Raw genomic sequence first — 16,971 nt, 5'->3', positions numbered from 1 at the left:
TATGGTGATGCAATTACCCGATTACAATGACATATTATGTCTCGGCACTTAGGATGGTGCTTTGACCCACCGGGTAACTCTCTCATCGTTGATTAGCATTTAATGATTCTGCTGGTGTGGGGTTACGTCAGGATGTCTGTGATGCTCTTCATGGTACTGTTTTTGGTTCATTTACGAAAGGAAGGATGTACTCGCTTTAGGGGGAGTGCACCAAAGGTTAGCGAGACTGGTTCCAGGGATAACAAATTTGCTGTATGAAAGGAGATTGAGTAAACTGGGACTGTGGTCTCCGGGGTTTAGATGACGGGACACCTCATTAATATTCTTAGGCTAGACAGAGGGAGGATGTTTTCCCAAACTCAGGAGTCTAGGACCAGGGGTACATTTTGAAGATAAAAGATGGGTCTTTTAAGATTGTGATGAGGAGAAATTTCTTCATTCAGAGGGTGATGAGCCTTTGGTTTTTTCCAATGTGGAGATAATGGAGGTTTGAGTTCACTCAAAACAGAGATCAATAGATCTCTGGACATTAAAGGAGTAAAGGGATAGCAGTGGAAATAGCATGGAGGTCGAGGATCAGCCACGATCTTAACGGATGTTAGAGCAAGTTTGAAGCGCCAGGTGGCCTTCGCCTGCTCCTGTGGCTAATGGTGAGGTAACTTCTTCGACCCTGAACTGCACCGGGAGAAAGGTGAAGATCAAGTGAGTCTGTTGCTCAGGGAGAAAGGTGAGTCTGTGAACTTGGAGCCCAACAGTGATTGAGAGAGGAGGTGGAGGGGGGAGAGGGGGTGGAAATGATTTGGTGTGTAACCCTTGTCTTCTAGTTGTGATCATTTCAGTCTACAATTGGTGATGTAGACAGCTCATCTGGTTTTTGATTCCAGGGCAAAATAAAGAAGCTGGAGGACGTGGTGCAGGACCATCAGAGCTACCACAGCGCGGTGCAAGAGCTGTCCAACTGGCTGAACTCGGCAAAGGAAGAGCTGCACCGCTGGTCAGATGTATCGGGAGACTCAACAACCCTGCAGCGAAAACTGAAAAAAGTCATGGTGGGAGAACTCTCCTTAACTGGGCCACAGAAACTGCACAGCAGGAACTGGTAAAGAGGAAAGATGGTTTCCTGTACGAGCCAGCCAAGGCACCGCATTCGCACTCTGGGTCCGAATGTCACGGCTTCCACTTCCACAACAGAGATCCGTCACATAATCCAGAGTCCCATTCCAGTGCAGTACTCAGCAAATACTGCAGAGCGGGGTTGGAACATTAAACCAAGGCTCTGTCTGCCTTCTTAAGTAGAGGTGAAAGAACCCCATGGTGTTATTTTGAAGCAGCATCATAAGACCATAAGATATAGGAGCAGAGTTATACCATTCGGCCCATTGAATCTGCTCCGCCATTCAATCATAGCTCTTTTTTTTCAACCCCATTCTCCTGCCTTCTTCCCATAACCCTTATACCCCCTTACCAATCAAGAACCCGCCAATCTCTGCCTTAAATGCACTCAATGACTTGGCCTCCACAGCCCTGTGTGGCAACAAATTTCACAGATTCACCACCCACTGGCAGAAGAAATTCCTCCTTATCTCAGTTCTAAAGGGACGCCCTTTTATTCTGAGGCTGTGCCCTTGGATCCTAGACTCTCCTACTAATGGAAACATTCTCTCCACGTCCACTTCATTCAGGCCTTTCAGTATTCAGTATGTTTCAATGAGATTTCCCCTCATCCTTCTGAACTCCATGGAATACGTACCCAGAGCCATCACCAGGTTACTGGCTCTGGTGTCCTGGCCAATTTTTTATCCCTCAGCTAACATCTGGAAATGGATTATCTTTTTGTTACTGCACTGATGTCAGGGGAATCTGCGTGCACATACTGGCTGGTGCATTTCCTGCAAGCACACTGACTGCACTTCAGAAGCACTCCATTGGCTGTAAAGCACTTCAGGATGTCTTGAGATTGTGAAGCGTTCTGTAGAGAAGCAAATCTTTCTCAGTGTTTCAATCTGACTGTCGACAGCCCATCCCATAATCCAGCCTCTTTACAGCCCACCTGCTGTGCACTTTCAGCCTTTACATTTTTATTCTTGTGTAAGTAAATTATTTTTAAGGAAAATATTTTAGGTTCTTGAGGCATGTTTGAGGCAGTCTGTGTAGAACTAAAAGCACTGGAATGTCAGAGCATGCTCATCATGAGAGAGCAGGTGAGCTAAGGTCAGGGAGAAAGTAATTTAAGTATCTTACCAGCACAGTTGTATTGCCAACATTGCCAGTTTAACCCATTGGTGCTGATTGTGCTGATCACTTTCTACCAGGTACACCTTACTAGCCTGTACTAGCTTGCTTTTACCTCTGCTTAAGATGTTGGTTGACCAGTCTTTGTATAACAAAAAGTAAAAGGGCCATGTACAAACCTTCCAGCATGAGGAAGGGAGCTTAGTTTGTGCTGTGGTCAGTTTTTGAGCAGGGTGTAAGCCATAAACTGCCCTGCTGTCTCATGACAAAATGAAAGGGACTCCAGGGTTAAGATAGCCCCTGAACCTCAGTGAAATCTCACCTGTTGACCGCTCATGCGCCTTGGAGGGGCTCACCCTATGGAAGTCTCCCAAATGAGAAGAGGAGAGGGGAGATCACTGTAGTGTGCCTAACCCTACCCATGAGGCCCTTATTCCTTCCGATATCCCCCCCCATCACCCTCATGCAAAGAACAATAAACAATGTACTTCTTACCTCTTCCCACTTGCTGCAGACTCAATAAACTAAATGCTGGGTCCTTCTCTATAAACTCTGTCTCTGTAATCTCATCCACAATCCTACAGAATCAGAACCCTATGATCCCCTGATTCTGACCTTTAATGATCCACAGTTCTCTTTGACCCACCACTCATAGCCACCTGAGTCAAAACCTCTATTTCCTCTCCCTGCCTGTATACCTCCTTTCTTTTAAGTTACTTCTTTGTTACTTCCCTGCTCTTTGACCTATCCAAGTTTGCATTGTTACTTTGATGGAGCAAGTTGATTAGTCTCACTGCTCTATCTTTTCCCTTGTGTATATCAGTTCCCTTTTGAAAGTTATGATTAACCTTGATCCCACCACCTTTTCATGCAATGTATTCTATTTCATAACAACTCGCAAGGTGATAAGAAAAATTCTGATCATCTGTCTTTTCCAACCAATTATCTTAAATCTACATTTTCTGATTATTGACCTAATATCAGCACAAACAGTTTCTCCCTTTTTCTTGTATCTCATATTTCTCATGACATACCGGAAACCATTTGGCCCATCAAGTGTATGCCAGCTCCCAGAACAATCCTGTCAATCCCTTTCCACCACTCACTTTCCTGTAACCTATTACCTCTCACATGTTCATTAACACTCCACTCCCAATTCTCCTACCACTTAGCTACACCGATTTGCAGTCGTCAACTCACTTACCAAACAGCTCATCTTTGGGATCTGGAGGAAATCGGAGGAAACCCATGCGGTCACAGGGAGAACGCACTGGAGATCAGGACTGGCAGCACTGTGACGTTGCAGCACTACCTACTATGCAACCTTATGCATCATTATCAAATCTCCTTATCACACTGATTACTTCCATTACATCTCCCGTTAGTCTGATGTAGAATTTTGTAGAATTACATTGTTTATAGAAAAAAAAGCAGGCCATTTGCATTAACAATATTGATGGTTCACATAAGGCTCCTTCTGCCCACTCTTTATCCACCCGAGTCAGAAAATCATAATATTCTTTGCTCCCTCATGCACTTATTGAGTTCCTTCTTTGAGTCATTGAATCGTACTGCACAAAAACAGGTCCTGCAGCCCACTGATTCCATGCCTGACCATCAAGCATCCATCTACAGTAATCCCATTTTATTCTCCCCATATTCCCTCCAGATTCTACCACTCATCCACATACTAGTGGCCATTTACAGTGTATAGTGAAGCTGCATGTCTTTGGATTGAAACCAGAGCACCTGGAGGAAATCCACGTGGAAAACCACTCCATGCAGACTCCACCAGAGGTTAGGATTCAGTCCGGGACCCTGGAGCCGCAAGGTTGTGGCTCTACTAGCTATACCACTGTGCTACCTTTAAATAATCTGTTGTTTGTCTGCACTGTTCCATGTTACAGTGGGTTCCATATCTTTAGAACATAGAACAGTACAGCACAGAATGGGCCCTTCAGCTCATGATGTTGTGCCGAACTGTATGTACACCTCCTCCATGATCAATCTAACCCTTCCCTCCTGCACAGCCCATAACCCTCCATTTTTCTTATTTCCATGTGCCTATCTAAGAGCCTTTTTAAATATCCCTATTGTATCAGCCTCTACAACCACCCTCAGCAGTGTGTTCCAGGCACCCACCACTCTCTGTGTAAAGAACTGACCTCTGTCACCTCCCCTGAACATTCCTCCTCTGACCTTAAATGGAGGTCTTCTGGTATTGGCTATTGCCGCCCTGCGGAAAAGGTGCTGGCTGTCCATTCTATCGATGCCCCTCATAATCTTCTACACCCCTATCTGGTCGCCTCTCATCCTGTGTCACTCCAAAGAGAAAAGCCATAGCTTACTCAACCTCTCCTCATAAGACATGTTCTCTAATCTAGGCAGCATCCTGGTAAATCTCCTCTGCGTCCTCTCTAAAGCTTCCACATCCTTCCTATAATGAGGTGACCAGAACTGAACATAATACTCTAAGTGTGGTCTAACCAGAGTGTTCTAGAGCTGCGACATTACCTCGCGCCTCTTGAGCTCAACCCCACAACTAATGAAGGCTGGCACACCATACGCCTTCTTAACCACCCTATCAACTTGCGCGGCAACTTTGAGGGATCTATGGACTTCGACCCCAAGATCCCTCTGTTCTTGCACACTGCTCAGAATCCTGCCATTAACCTTGTGCTCTGCCTTCAAGTTCATTCTTCTAAAGTGTATCACTTCACACTTCTCCCGATTAAACTCCATCTGCCACTTATCCACCCAATTCTGCATCCTGTCTATATCTTGTTGTAAGCTACGACAACCTTCTACACTACCCACAACCCCTCCAACCTTTGTGTCATCTGCAAAACTTACTAACCCATCCCTCCACTTCCTCATCCAAGTCATATATAAAAATCACAAAGAATAGGGATCCCAGAACAGATCCCTGCAGAACACCACTAGTCACCGACCTCCAGACAGAATATTCTCCATCTACTACCACCACCCTCTGCCTTCTGTGGGCAAGCTGATTCTGAATCTATGCAGCCAAGTCTCCATGGATCCCATGCCTCATGACTTTCTGGATGAGCCTACCATGGGGAACTTTGTCAAACCATAGTAGCTGGGGTTTATCCCATCCGGTCCCGGGGACTTAACTATCCTAATGTTTTTCAGAAGCTCCAACACAACCTCTTTCTTAACCTCAACATGCTCCAGCACATTAGCCTGTTCTACATTGACCTCATACTCGTCAAAGTCCCTCTCCCTAGTGAACACTGAAGCAAAATGTTCATTAAGAACCTCCTCCACCTCCAGGCACGTTTCCCCCTTTGTCCCCGAGCGGTCCTACCTTCATTCTAGTCATCCTCCTGTTCCTCACGTACTTGTAGAACACTTTGGGTGTTTTCCTTAATTTGACTCACCGAGGCCTTCTCATGTCCCCTTCTAGCTCTCCTAAGTCCCTTCTTAAGCTCCTTCCTGGCTACCTTATAATTCTTAAGAGCCCTGCCTGATTTTTGCTTCCTAAAGCTTAAGTATGCTTCCTCCTTCCTCTTGACTAAATATTTCACCTCTTGTCAACCATGGTTCCTACCATCCTTTCCCTGTCTCAGCAGGACAAACCTATCCAGAACCCCATGCGAGTGTTCCCTAAGCAGCTTCCACATTTCTTCTTTGCATTTCCCTGAGAACATCTTTTCCCAATTTATGCTCCCAAGATCCTGCCTAATACCTTCGTAATTATCCCTCCCCCAATTAAAAACTTACTCATATCGTCTGCTCCTATCCCTGTTCATGGCAATGCGAAAGGTTAGGGAGTTGTGGTTGCTATCTCCGAAATGCTCGCCCACTGAGAAGTCTCTTACCTGACCAGGTGCGTTGCCTAGTACTTGATCCAGAATGGCCTCTCCTCTAGTTGGCCTGTCCTCCTACTGTGTCAGGAATCCACCTAACAAATTCTGCCCCATCTAAACCTTTTGCACTAAGGAGGTGCCAATCAATATTAGGGAAGTTGAAGTCTCCCATGACAACAACCCTGTTATTTTTGCACCTCTCCAAAATCTGCCTACTTATAGGCTCCTCAGTGTCCTGGTGGCTATTGGGGGGCCTATATAGAATACTCCCAAGAGTGATCGCTCCCTTGCTGTTTCTAACTTCCACCCGCACTGACTCAGTAGATGATCCCTCCACGACGTCCTCCCTTTCTGAAGCTGTGACACTATCCTTGATCAGCAATGCCTCTCGCCCCCTCTTTTACCTCCTTCCCTATCCCTTTTGAAACATCTAAACCCCGGAACATCAAGCAGCCAGTGCTGCCCTTGCAACAGCCAAGTCTCTGTAATGGCCACATCATAATTTACTCTTTTGTTAAAGTGATTTCTCCTGAATTGCCTGCAAAATTTATTCATGACTCTCAGACTTATGGTTTATAAGTTCCCACAAATAGAAATGTTTCCTCTTCACAATCAAAGCCCTTCCACATTCTTAGTAACCTCCACCTGACCACCCCTTGGCCTTCTTTATTCCAGAGGAAGGAGCACCATCCTGTTCAACCTTCTCTGATGAGCATTTCCTCTCAGGCCTGGTGATGCTCTTGTGAACCCTTTTTGCATCCTCTCCAGAGTCTCAATAAACTCCTCGTAATGTGGTGACCAGAACTGTGCATTCTATGGCCAACTGCAATCTATCTGAATTTAGTATAGCTTCTCTTCTTTTCAATTCAATTCCTTTTATCCAAGTACTTGATGAATATTTCTGTGGTGCATGGCACTCCCTTAAGTGATCTGTACCTCCAGAACCCTCCAATTGCACAGCTATTTTGCAGTGTTGTTAACATTTGCTTTCATTTTGTGGAATAAACTATACCAGTAAGTTTGGTGTCATTTGTAGACTTTGACATCTGACTTCTTATTCCTGAATGCAGTATAATTTATAAACAACAGTGATCCCAGCACCAGACCCTGTGAAACTTTACTTAATGTCTTTTGCCAGTCTGACTAGATATCTTTAACCCATTTTCTATTTTTTTAGCTACCTTGGTGGCTGTCTGTTACTTGACCACTGATCACACATGCTCTGTCCATAACCATGAGTATACAATATGATTCCTTACTGATTGTCTTTGGAAATCCAAATTTCTGTGACATCTGTGACATTATCATTTTTTTTGGAAATCTGTGACATTATCATTCCCTATCTTATCAGTTACTGCTTTAAAGTGTTTGTTGAGATTAAAAAATATAATTTTAGTTCAGGATCTTTTATCTCCACCTTTTGTGCAGAGATGCCTTTATCTTTCCCAGCACAAGCATCAAGCTGTTTATTAGTTCACTGCTCTTGATCTTTTTCAATTGTGATTGTAGCGTGAGCTCTCCTAGTCTTCTGCCACAATTCTCTTTTCTAATTGGTAGTTCCCCTGCTATATCTATCAAGTCTGATCTGTCTGGACCAGAGATTTCATCCCCTTTTACTTCATAAAGGCAAATACAAGTTGTTGAAGGAAAACCCATCATATCAGATCTGTGGTAGTCAGCAGATCCAGCAAGTCTTTCCAGGCAGAGTAAGGGTTAATATTTTCTGCAGGACGTTACGTAGCATTTATTCAACTATGAACTTTCAAACAGCTCCATGAGTACTTACATAAACAGTTATGACAGTGCCGGTGACTGTAAATATTTTCCATTGCCAGGAGCTGATCGTTTCCAGACGCAATGGCAGAGAGCGTTTAAACAGAGTGGAGGCTCTGGCTGGAGAAGTGCGGCAGCACACAGCAGCCAGTGGATGTGAGACGATAGACAGGGAGCTGGAGGCACTGCGGACTGACTGGCAGCAGTGGGAGGAGAGCACCCTGCAAGCACAGAGCTGCCTGGAGACCATGCTCAGCCAGACCACCAGCTCCGAGCAGGAGTTTGAGGCACAGGTTGCTCAGCTAGACAGAGACGTGCAGGACTTCAGTGCCAGTCTCGAGGCCTGTTCGCACAGCCTGTCCCAGCTACAAGACAAAACCACAGATGAAGAAGTTGTGGAATGTTGGCAGAAAGCAAAGGTTTGATTGGAGCTCATAACGGTCCTGTGGAATTTGTATGGGGGAAGCGATTAAGGAAAAGCAAAGGCTGTCTTAGCTTCGGTAATACCAGGGGTAAAAGAGTTCTCAGCAGATTATTGTACACCATGCACATTAATATATTTATATGATAGAGAGGTGAAACAACATTCAGCTGGTGGAATTCCATCATTGAAAGCTGAGCCTTCAGGTATTTTCTGGGTATCTCACACTGTTGTTGAGTGATTAGAATCATGACTAATTCAATGGCTGATAATTAAATGCAGCACCACACTGCAAGAGTCTTATCCAGACTAATCTCACATTCTGTCTTATAAATTAATGTATCTCTTTCAAAATGTGAATAGTTTAATAATGTTAACTACTGCTGGTTGTATAAAACCTAATTCCAGTTTGATCAAAAATAGCAAGTTCTATTGCAGAATATATGACTCCCACACACAATGTCATTCCCACAGGCAGGTTTGCTGCCAAACACAAAAGCACTCCCATGTGCAACTTCACTCCCGCGTCAATCCCAAGCATAGCATTGCTCCCACAGGCAGCTTTACTCCCTGACATTGCATCATTCCCACAGGCAGCTTTACTCCCTGACATTGCATCATTCCCACAGGTAGCCTTACTCCCTGACATTGCATCATTCCCACAGGCAGCTTTACTCCCTGACATTGCATCATTCCCACAGGTAGCCTTACTCCCTGACACTGCATCATTCCCACAGGTAGCCTTACTCCCTGACATTGCATCATTCCCACAGGTAGCCTTACTCCCTGACACTGCATCATTCCTAAAGGCAGCGTCACTCCCACAAGCAGTGTGAACCTGATTCGATGCTGCCAATAACAGGCGCGGTGATCACGATGCATGATAAATCTGCACCCATTGCTTCCATTGCAGGAACATGCAGACTTCATGCTGCCTGCTGTTGTACATGATGGTGCCTGTTCACTGCATGTCTCAGCAGGAGGCCAGTGCCTTGAATGGCCAACGCTAGTTTAAGGTCATCTTCACTACTTAAAGACGATCTGCACCAATTAAGCTGTATTTTGGCATCGACAAATCAGTCAGGGATGTGAGTGATGACACTGTACAGGAGAGGATGGATTCCAAGGTTTCCGATGCTGATTTTGCAGGGATTGGAGAGGACCAGATATGTTCTTCTATCCTCTGCCATCAAGAAAGCCCTCTAGGAAAAACTGGTGCACTGGTGGTCAATGCTTGAAGTAAAACTGTAAAACTGAATGTTTGGATACAGCACTATATGATGTTCATTTACCACCCCCCCCCCCCCCCCCCCCACACACACACACACGCCATTTCCAAATGCCTTATCCTAAGAAGTGCACCACAAGCTCACTGCGCCATCTCCCCACTGCCCCACCATCATACAAATACCAGCAACCCTTGTCAGTCAGGGCTCATTCTGAGTTTGTACCTCACCCTGACAGCAACGATCAGCCTTGCTCCCAAACCCAGTGTCACACACAAACCTGGTGTCACTCCCACGTGTGGTGTCGCTTTTGTGGCAATGTAACTCCTATGGCAGAATCATTCCTATAGCAGTGGTGCTCCCATGAGCAGCATCACTACAATAGTAGTGAAACACCTATGGCAGTGACATACCTATAGCAGCATCACTCCTATAGCAGTATCACTCCTATAGCAGTGTCACTTTGCACTGCTGCAGGCTTCACCCTTGGGTCTCATGGCAAGTGCACAGTGCTGGCTGAACACCCTGGTGGTCATAGACTCTGAGAACCCTTCTCCTGCTTCTCTCCCACCCTCAGTTTGCATCGTGAGAACACTGAAGCCCAGTGTATGTAGTGGAAGGAACACAGTACCTCCCAAACTACCCACCTGCCTGCCACATGAAGCAACACCCACTCCATCTGTGGCAGAGTCCGCAGTTCCCAATGTGGCCATATCAGCCACTGTAGAGCCCACAGAACTGGGATGGAAGTAAGTCATCCTGGATCCTGATGGACTCCCCAAGAAGACTCTCTGTTCATTGTCCCAGTTGTGCTGTATTCCACAGGAACCTTTACTAATGCATCTGGTGTGTGCAGAGTCCTTCAGGTCAGCACAGGTTATTAAGAGCTGCTACATTGCACTTGGGAGAGCTCCAGAAAGCAATAAATACCTGTAAAATTGCAGCATGATGCAGTAGGGATCAATAAACAACTAACCTGAAAGTAATTGATAATCATTTTACATGACAAAGGTATGACAAAGGGCAGAGAGAAAGGTGAGGGTCCCTTCTCATTACTGGATGTATGTTCAACTGTCTGCAGTTAAAAGACAACTTTAACTGCAGTTCTGAGCTCAAATAAACTGAGGTGCATCCCATTGCCGTTGTACACTATTTGACATTATGATCTGCCCGTCCTGTATGATTAACACTTGCCTCACCGGGGTGCCTTTTGATGCAATTGGCACTTGTGGTGTCCAAAATATTCATATTGTGGAGTTGACCTTGGTGGCAAGTATCATTCTTACTCATGCTATTACTCCTGCAGACTTTATCACTGCTGGCTGCACAAGTCCACACCTATGCACCATATCACTCGAATACACACAACTACTTTTACACTATCACTTCCATATGCCATAACTCCCCTGCATGTACTATTACTGCTACACATAATTCACTCCTGTACACATTACCATCCATAGACACAATATAACTGTTTCCATAAAGCATGCTACACACAATGTCACTCATGCATACCTAATATTCCTGTATTGAATATTTTCTATACTTTTTATTTTTTTCTATACTCTTTCTCTACTCTATATAGTATTTTCTATATTCTTTATTCTGTACTCAGCATTAATCCTACATGCAGTTTTACTCCAGTACAGGTCATTCCTACATTTAACAACAAACCTATATGCAGAGTATCATTCCCAGATGCAGTATTCCTTCCAAACACAGTGTGCATTACTTTACACACAGTACTTTCTCAACGCAGCATCAATATTACAGACAGGATTGTTTATTGTATGTTGTACTCCATGTGATTATTCACAATATTCTCTGATTGTATTTAATGAACAATGAACATCATTGTGTCCTCTCAATGATTCAGTATATAATTTATCATCGTTCTTCGTGAAGGAAACAGAAGAAGCCCTGAAGGAGGCAGAAAGTGCCAGTGAATCACTGAAAGCTCAACTAAATGACCTCTGCAGATTTTCCAAGGACTTAAGCTCACATTCAGATAAAGTTTCTTCTTTAATCAAAGAGTATAATAGGTAAGTACAACTTTGTACATGTTTCTTTTTTATTCATTTGTGAAATATGGGTGTCAGTGGTAAGGCCAATTTGTATTACAGCAATAAATTTCCATGTCTAATCAATTTGTGACTAAAGGGAAGCAGGAAGTGGTATGGATCCCCATGTCCCTGCTGCCCTTAACCTTGTAGGTGTTGGAGGTGTCATGTTTGGAAAGTGCTGAAGAAGTCTTGGCAAGTTTCTCCAGTGCATTTTGTAGATGATACACACTGCAGCCTATTGTGCTGGTAGAGGCAGGAGTAAATGTTTATAGTGATGGATGCCAGTCAAGTAGGGAGCTTTGTCCTAGACGTTGTCAAGCTGCTTGAGAGCTGTTGGACCTGTTGTCATCCAGACTGCCTTCTGTGACACTGGTGTCCTTAGAAGCCGAGGCGGATTGTCCACAATCTGCTTCTGGCTGAACGTGGTTGTGAATGTCTCAGCCTTTTTTTGAGCACTCAAGCTAGGTTTTGTTAAGGATGGGTTTGTTCTTGAAACTGCCTCCTTCCATCAGCTGCGGCAGGACCCCCAAGCTTTAATCTGATCCAATGGTTGTAATTTAGTTTAGCCCTGTCATTTGCATGTTGTTTCTCTGTTTAAGGTGCATGCAGTCCTGCATTATAGATTTGCTATGTTGGTACCTCATTTTCAGGTACACTTTGTGCTGTTCCCAGCATGCTGTTCTATGCTCCTCACTGACTCGGAGATGGGCCTCTAGCTTAATCGTAACACTATATGGCTAAGGATATGGTAAGAGACTGTGGTGGAATATGGTTCTGCCACTGTTGCTGGCCCACAGCACCTTTTAGATGCCCAATTCTGAGCTGTCAGACCTGTTCTGAATCTGCTCCATATAGCACAATATTAGTGGTACATAACACAATAGAGGGTGTCCTCTGTACGAAGATAGTACTTGCCTTCACAAGGACTGAATGGTGTCACTGTTACCAATAGTGTCATGGACAGACATATCAGCGGCTTGAGGTTGAAGACTTGGTTTATCCCTCATTTCCACTCACTTATTACCTACCCCGAGTATGACAGCTATGTCCTTCAGGAGTAAGCAATGGTGGGGCCACCATCCCACATTTGGTGGTGGACATCGAAGTCCTCCACTCGGGATATTTTGTGCCCTTGCTACTTTCAGTGTGGCTTCAACGTGGAGCTCTGATTAATCAGTGTTTCCTTGCCCAGGTTTGACCTCCTGCCTTGCGACTTCATGGAGTTTGGAGTCAATGGGGAAGACTCCCAAGGCTGCTCATTCCCACCTATTTGCAAACATGCCATCACCTCTGTTGGGACCGTACTTATCCAAGAATCTGTGGAATTGGCTGACCAGTTTGTTTTTGAGAGTACAACTGTGTCAGACTGTCATTTGCCTGGTGCATGTGACATTGCTGTGGGTCCAGAGTCACACAGCGGTTAGATTAGATCAGGCTGGTACATTTCCTCTCTTGATCCAGGTGGGTCTTGAGGACAGTAGTTTTATAGTCAGCATTATTGTTTAAAATTCCAGAATGTTTAATTAACCAAATTTGAAGTCCCCAGCTACTCTAGTGGGATTTAAATTCTTGCCTCCAGATCATTAGCACAGGCCTGTGGGTTACAAATCCAGTAGTTTAACCACTGTGCTACTGTTTCCAGTACTAAAACAGTTTGTGAAGAGGAAGGAAATTGATTTCACATTGGAATACATTCTCAGTCACATGCATTGATCACATAATATAGTATCAGTTAAACAGTTTGCTGTACTCCCAAAATATTGCTCCATTGAAGTCAGTGGAATTTCAGAAGCAGAGTACAATAACATTATGATATTGCCTGTGCTATTGAGAACGAATTTCTGCCCCATTGTGCTTTAAGTCTGTACTCTACCTCCAAGACAGAAGGCAGTAACTTCTAAACCTCCTCCAGGCATTTGTATCCATAATGTAACCTACTATTTTGGTGTGATATAAAGGGAATGTTGCAGTGTAGGAAAAGCAGTACATGGAGGAGACATCAAATCAAAGCTCCACAGGTTTGATCACATCGACATGAACATGCAGGTTTTTTAAACCATGTTCAGGTCCCGCTGGGAACCGGTGGCATGGCTGTTACTTGAATTAACTCCTACATTTCCTGACTTTGCAATCTGTATAGCCTGCTCCAATCCATCCAACAGAATCCAACAGTTCTGCAATTGTGCAAAATTGATGTTAAAGGAAAGAATGGTGGGGTTGCTGTATGCTCAGTGTATCATAGAAGCCTATGGGGATAATAGAACATGGAACATTACAGCACAGTACAAGCCCTTTGGCCCATGATGTTGTGCTGACATTTTATCCTGCTCCAAGACCTATCTAACCCTTCCCTCCCACATAGCTCTCCATTTTTCTATCATTCATGTGCCTATCTAAGAGTCTCTTAAATGTCCCTAATGCATCTGCCTCCACCACCTCTGCCAGCAGTGTGTTCCACGCACCCACCACTCTGTTTAAAAAAAATCTTACCTCTGACATCCCCCCCATACCTTCCTCCAATCACCTTAAAATTATGCTCCCTCGTGTTTGCCATTTTCGTCCTGGGAAAAAGTCTCTGACTGTCCACTCGATCTATTCCTCTCATCATCTTGTACACCTCAATCAAGTCACCTCTCATTCTCCTTCACTCCAAAGAGAAAAGCCAAAGCTCACTCAAACTATCCTCATAGGACATGCTCTCCAATCCAGGTAGCATCCTGGTAAATCTCCTCTGCACCCTCTCTAAAGCTTCCGCATCCTTCCTGTAATAAGGGAACCAGAACTGAACACAATACTCCAAGTGTGGTCTAACCAGAGTTCTATAGAGCTGCAACAGTACCTCGCAACTCTTGAACTCAATTTCCCGACTAATAAAGGCCAACACACCATACGCCTTCTTAACAACCCTATCAACCTGTGCAGCAACCTTGAGGGATCTAGGTATATGGACCCCAAGATCCCTCTGTTCCTCCACACTGCTAAGATTCCTGCCATTAACCTTGTATTCTGCTTTCAAATTCGATCTTCCGAAGTGTATCACTTCACACTTTTCCAGGTTGAACTCCATCTGCCACTTCTCAGCCCAGCTCTGCATCCTATCCTGTTGTTGTAACCTACAGCAACCTTCTACACTACCCACAACACCACTAACCTTCATGTCATCTGCATACTTACTAACCCATCCTTCCACATCCTCGCAAGTTATTTATAAAAATCACAAAGAGCAGAGGTCCCAGAACAGATCCTTGCAGAACACCACTGGTCACTGACCTCCAGGTAGAATACGCTCCATCTACCACCCACCCTCTGTCTTCCATGGGTAAGCCAATTCTGAATTCCCTGGATCCCATGTCTCCTGACCTTCTGAATGAGCCTTCATGAGGCTCCATGAGGAACCTCATCAAGTGCTTTACTAAACTCCATGCACACCACATCCACTGCTCTAACTTCATCAACGTGCTTTGTCACATCCTCAGTCAGACTTGTGAGGCATGACCTGCCCCTCACAAAGCCATGCTATCTGTCCCTAATCAGCCTATGCTTCTCCAAATGCCCATAAATCCTGTCTCTAAGAATCTTCTCCAGTAATCTGCCCACCACTGAAGTAAGACTAACTGGTCTGTAATTCCCAGGGTTATCCCTGCCCCCTTTCTCGAACAAAGGAACAACATTTGCCACCCTCCAATCATCTGGCACTACTCCTGTGGCCAGTGAGGACGCAAAGATCATTGCCAAAGGTGCAGCAATCCGTTCCCTCTCTTCCTGTAATAACCTTGGATATATCCCATCCGGCCCCAGTGACTTATCTATCCTAATGTTTTTCAAAAGTTCCAGCACATCCTTTTTCCTCGCGTCAACATGCCCTCGCATATCAGCCTGTCGTACGCCATCCTCACAAATGTCAAGGTCTCTCTCACTGGTGAATACTGAAGCAACGTATTCATTAAGGATCTCCCCTACCTCTTCCGACTCCAGGCACATGTTTCCTCTTTTATCCCTAATCAGTCCTACCCTAACCCTAGTCATCCTTCTATTCTTCACATATGTGTAGAATGCCTTGGTGTTTTCCTTAATTCTACTCGCCAAGGCCTTCTCATGCCCCCTTCTAGCTCTCCTAAGTCCATTCTTAAGCTCCCTCATGGCTACCTTGTAACTCTCCAGAGCCCTGTCTGATCTATGCTTTCTAAACCTTAGGTAAGCTTCTTTCTTCCTCTTGACAAGATATTCTACATCTCTTGTCAACCATGGTTCCTTCACTCTGTTACGAACCAGCAGCAAAAGAAACACACCAAGTCATGTATAAGTGTTAAAAACTATTTTATTAATAACTACTTATGATAATAAGAAAAATAAAAGTAAAAATGTTAGAATGTTAGAAGTAAAAATGTTAGATCTTAAACGTTAACCCCAAAAATAAAACCTGAAGTGTGTGTGTGGCAAATTCCCAAACTCCAAGTCCAGGAATAGTTCTCAAAATTCAGTTCAGCAAGCCATAAGGTGAAATGTGAGCAAAGGCTTCTTCAACAACCACCGTTGACTGAAGACAAAATGTAGAAAGAAAATAGAGTTTGGAGCACTTTTGATGTCAGGTGATCTTGAAGCAAAGGCCATTACATCAACAGCCTGGGTGTTGGTATCAGGCCCAAGGGAGTCCCGACTACCCCTTGGTGAGTAGCACCGGAGCCTCTGGTGTTGGCCTTGTGGTATGAAAAGAAAATGCACAGAAAGTGATGGGGTATCCACAGATGGAAAAGAGAGGTCCTGATGTTTCTAGTAAATAATCTGTTGTCTTCTTGTTTCCTGTGAACTGAAGCCTTTGCTTGCAGACGGCAAAGTACTGTCAGAGCAAGGAGAAGGCCCTGGAGCAACGATTCCGCACGACCTTCAGGGAGTTTCAGCAGTGGATGATCAACACCAAAATCACCACTTGCTTTGATACGCCGCAGAACATCGATGAAGCAACTGCAATCATCCAGAAACTACAGGTAACAGGACACAGATGTCACAATAACTGTGACTGCCGCTAAGCATGAGAAGTGGTTACTGTGATGACAGGATGAAGGTACATGCAAAATGTTTGCTGTGCTTCATAAGGCTTCTCTTTAAATGTCTGGTTGTCATTTGCAAATTTGGTGCTATTTGCGAATTACCATAATGTGAACTTGACTGGAGGTGCTAAAATTGACATCCACAGGTTTAGTGTGCAGGTGCTGATTTGTGGAGTGGAAAATGTGAACTCCAACACTCCATCCCACTGAAGGTGTGGAATGTGCTGGCTGGCACACAGTAGGATCACTTGGAGTGGTTCAGGGATTAAGGGGGAGGGCAGCTGGGTTCTATGTTGTGGCACTGGAGATCCTGGGTGAAGAGGAGAATGCATCTGCAGGTTGAGAAGCAGACTGTTTTGCCATCCTATCCTC

The 16,971-nt window shown here is 44.6% G+C and overlaps 1 protein-coding gene across 1 annotated transcript in view; it reads left to right on the top strand.

The window, feature by feature from the left end:
• Positions 1–16,971, top strand: part of syne1b (spectrin repeat containing, nuclear envelope 1b) — a 392,896-nt gene that overhangs the window by 137,502 nt on the left and 238,423 nt on the right. Inside the window, 4 exon segments of the mRNA XM_052012795.1 lie at positions 885–1,049; positions 7,901–8,257; positions 11,394–11,530; positions 16,365–16,536. Coding sequence (XP_051868755.1) covers positions 885–1,049; positions 7,901–8,257; positions 11,394–11,530; positions 16,365–16,536 — 831 coding nt within the window.

Source organism: Pristis pectinata, chromosome 3, assembly GCF_009764475.1.
Source record: "Pristis pectinata isolate sPriPec2 chromosome 3, sPriPec2.1.pri, whole genome shotgun sequence".
NCBI lineage: Eukaryota > Metazoa > Chordata > Chondrichthyes > Rhinopristiformes > Pristidae > Pristis > Pristis pectinata.
This window is presented reverse-complemented; position numbering and strand designations above follow the sequence as displayed.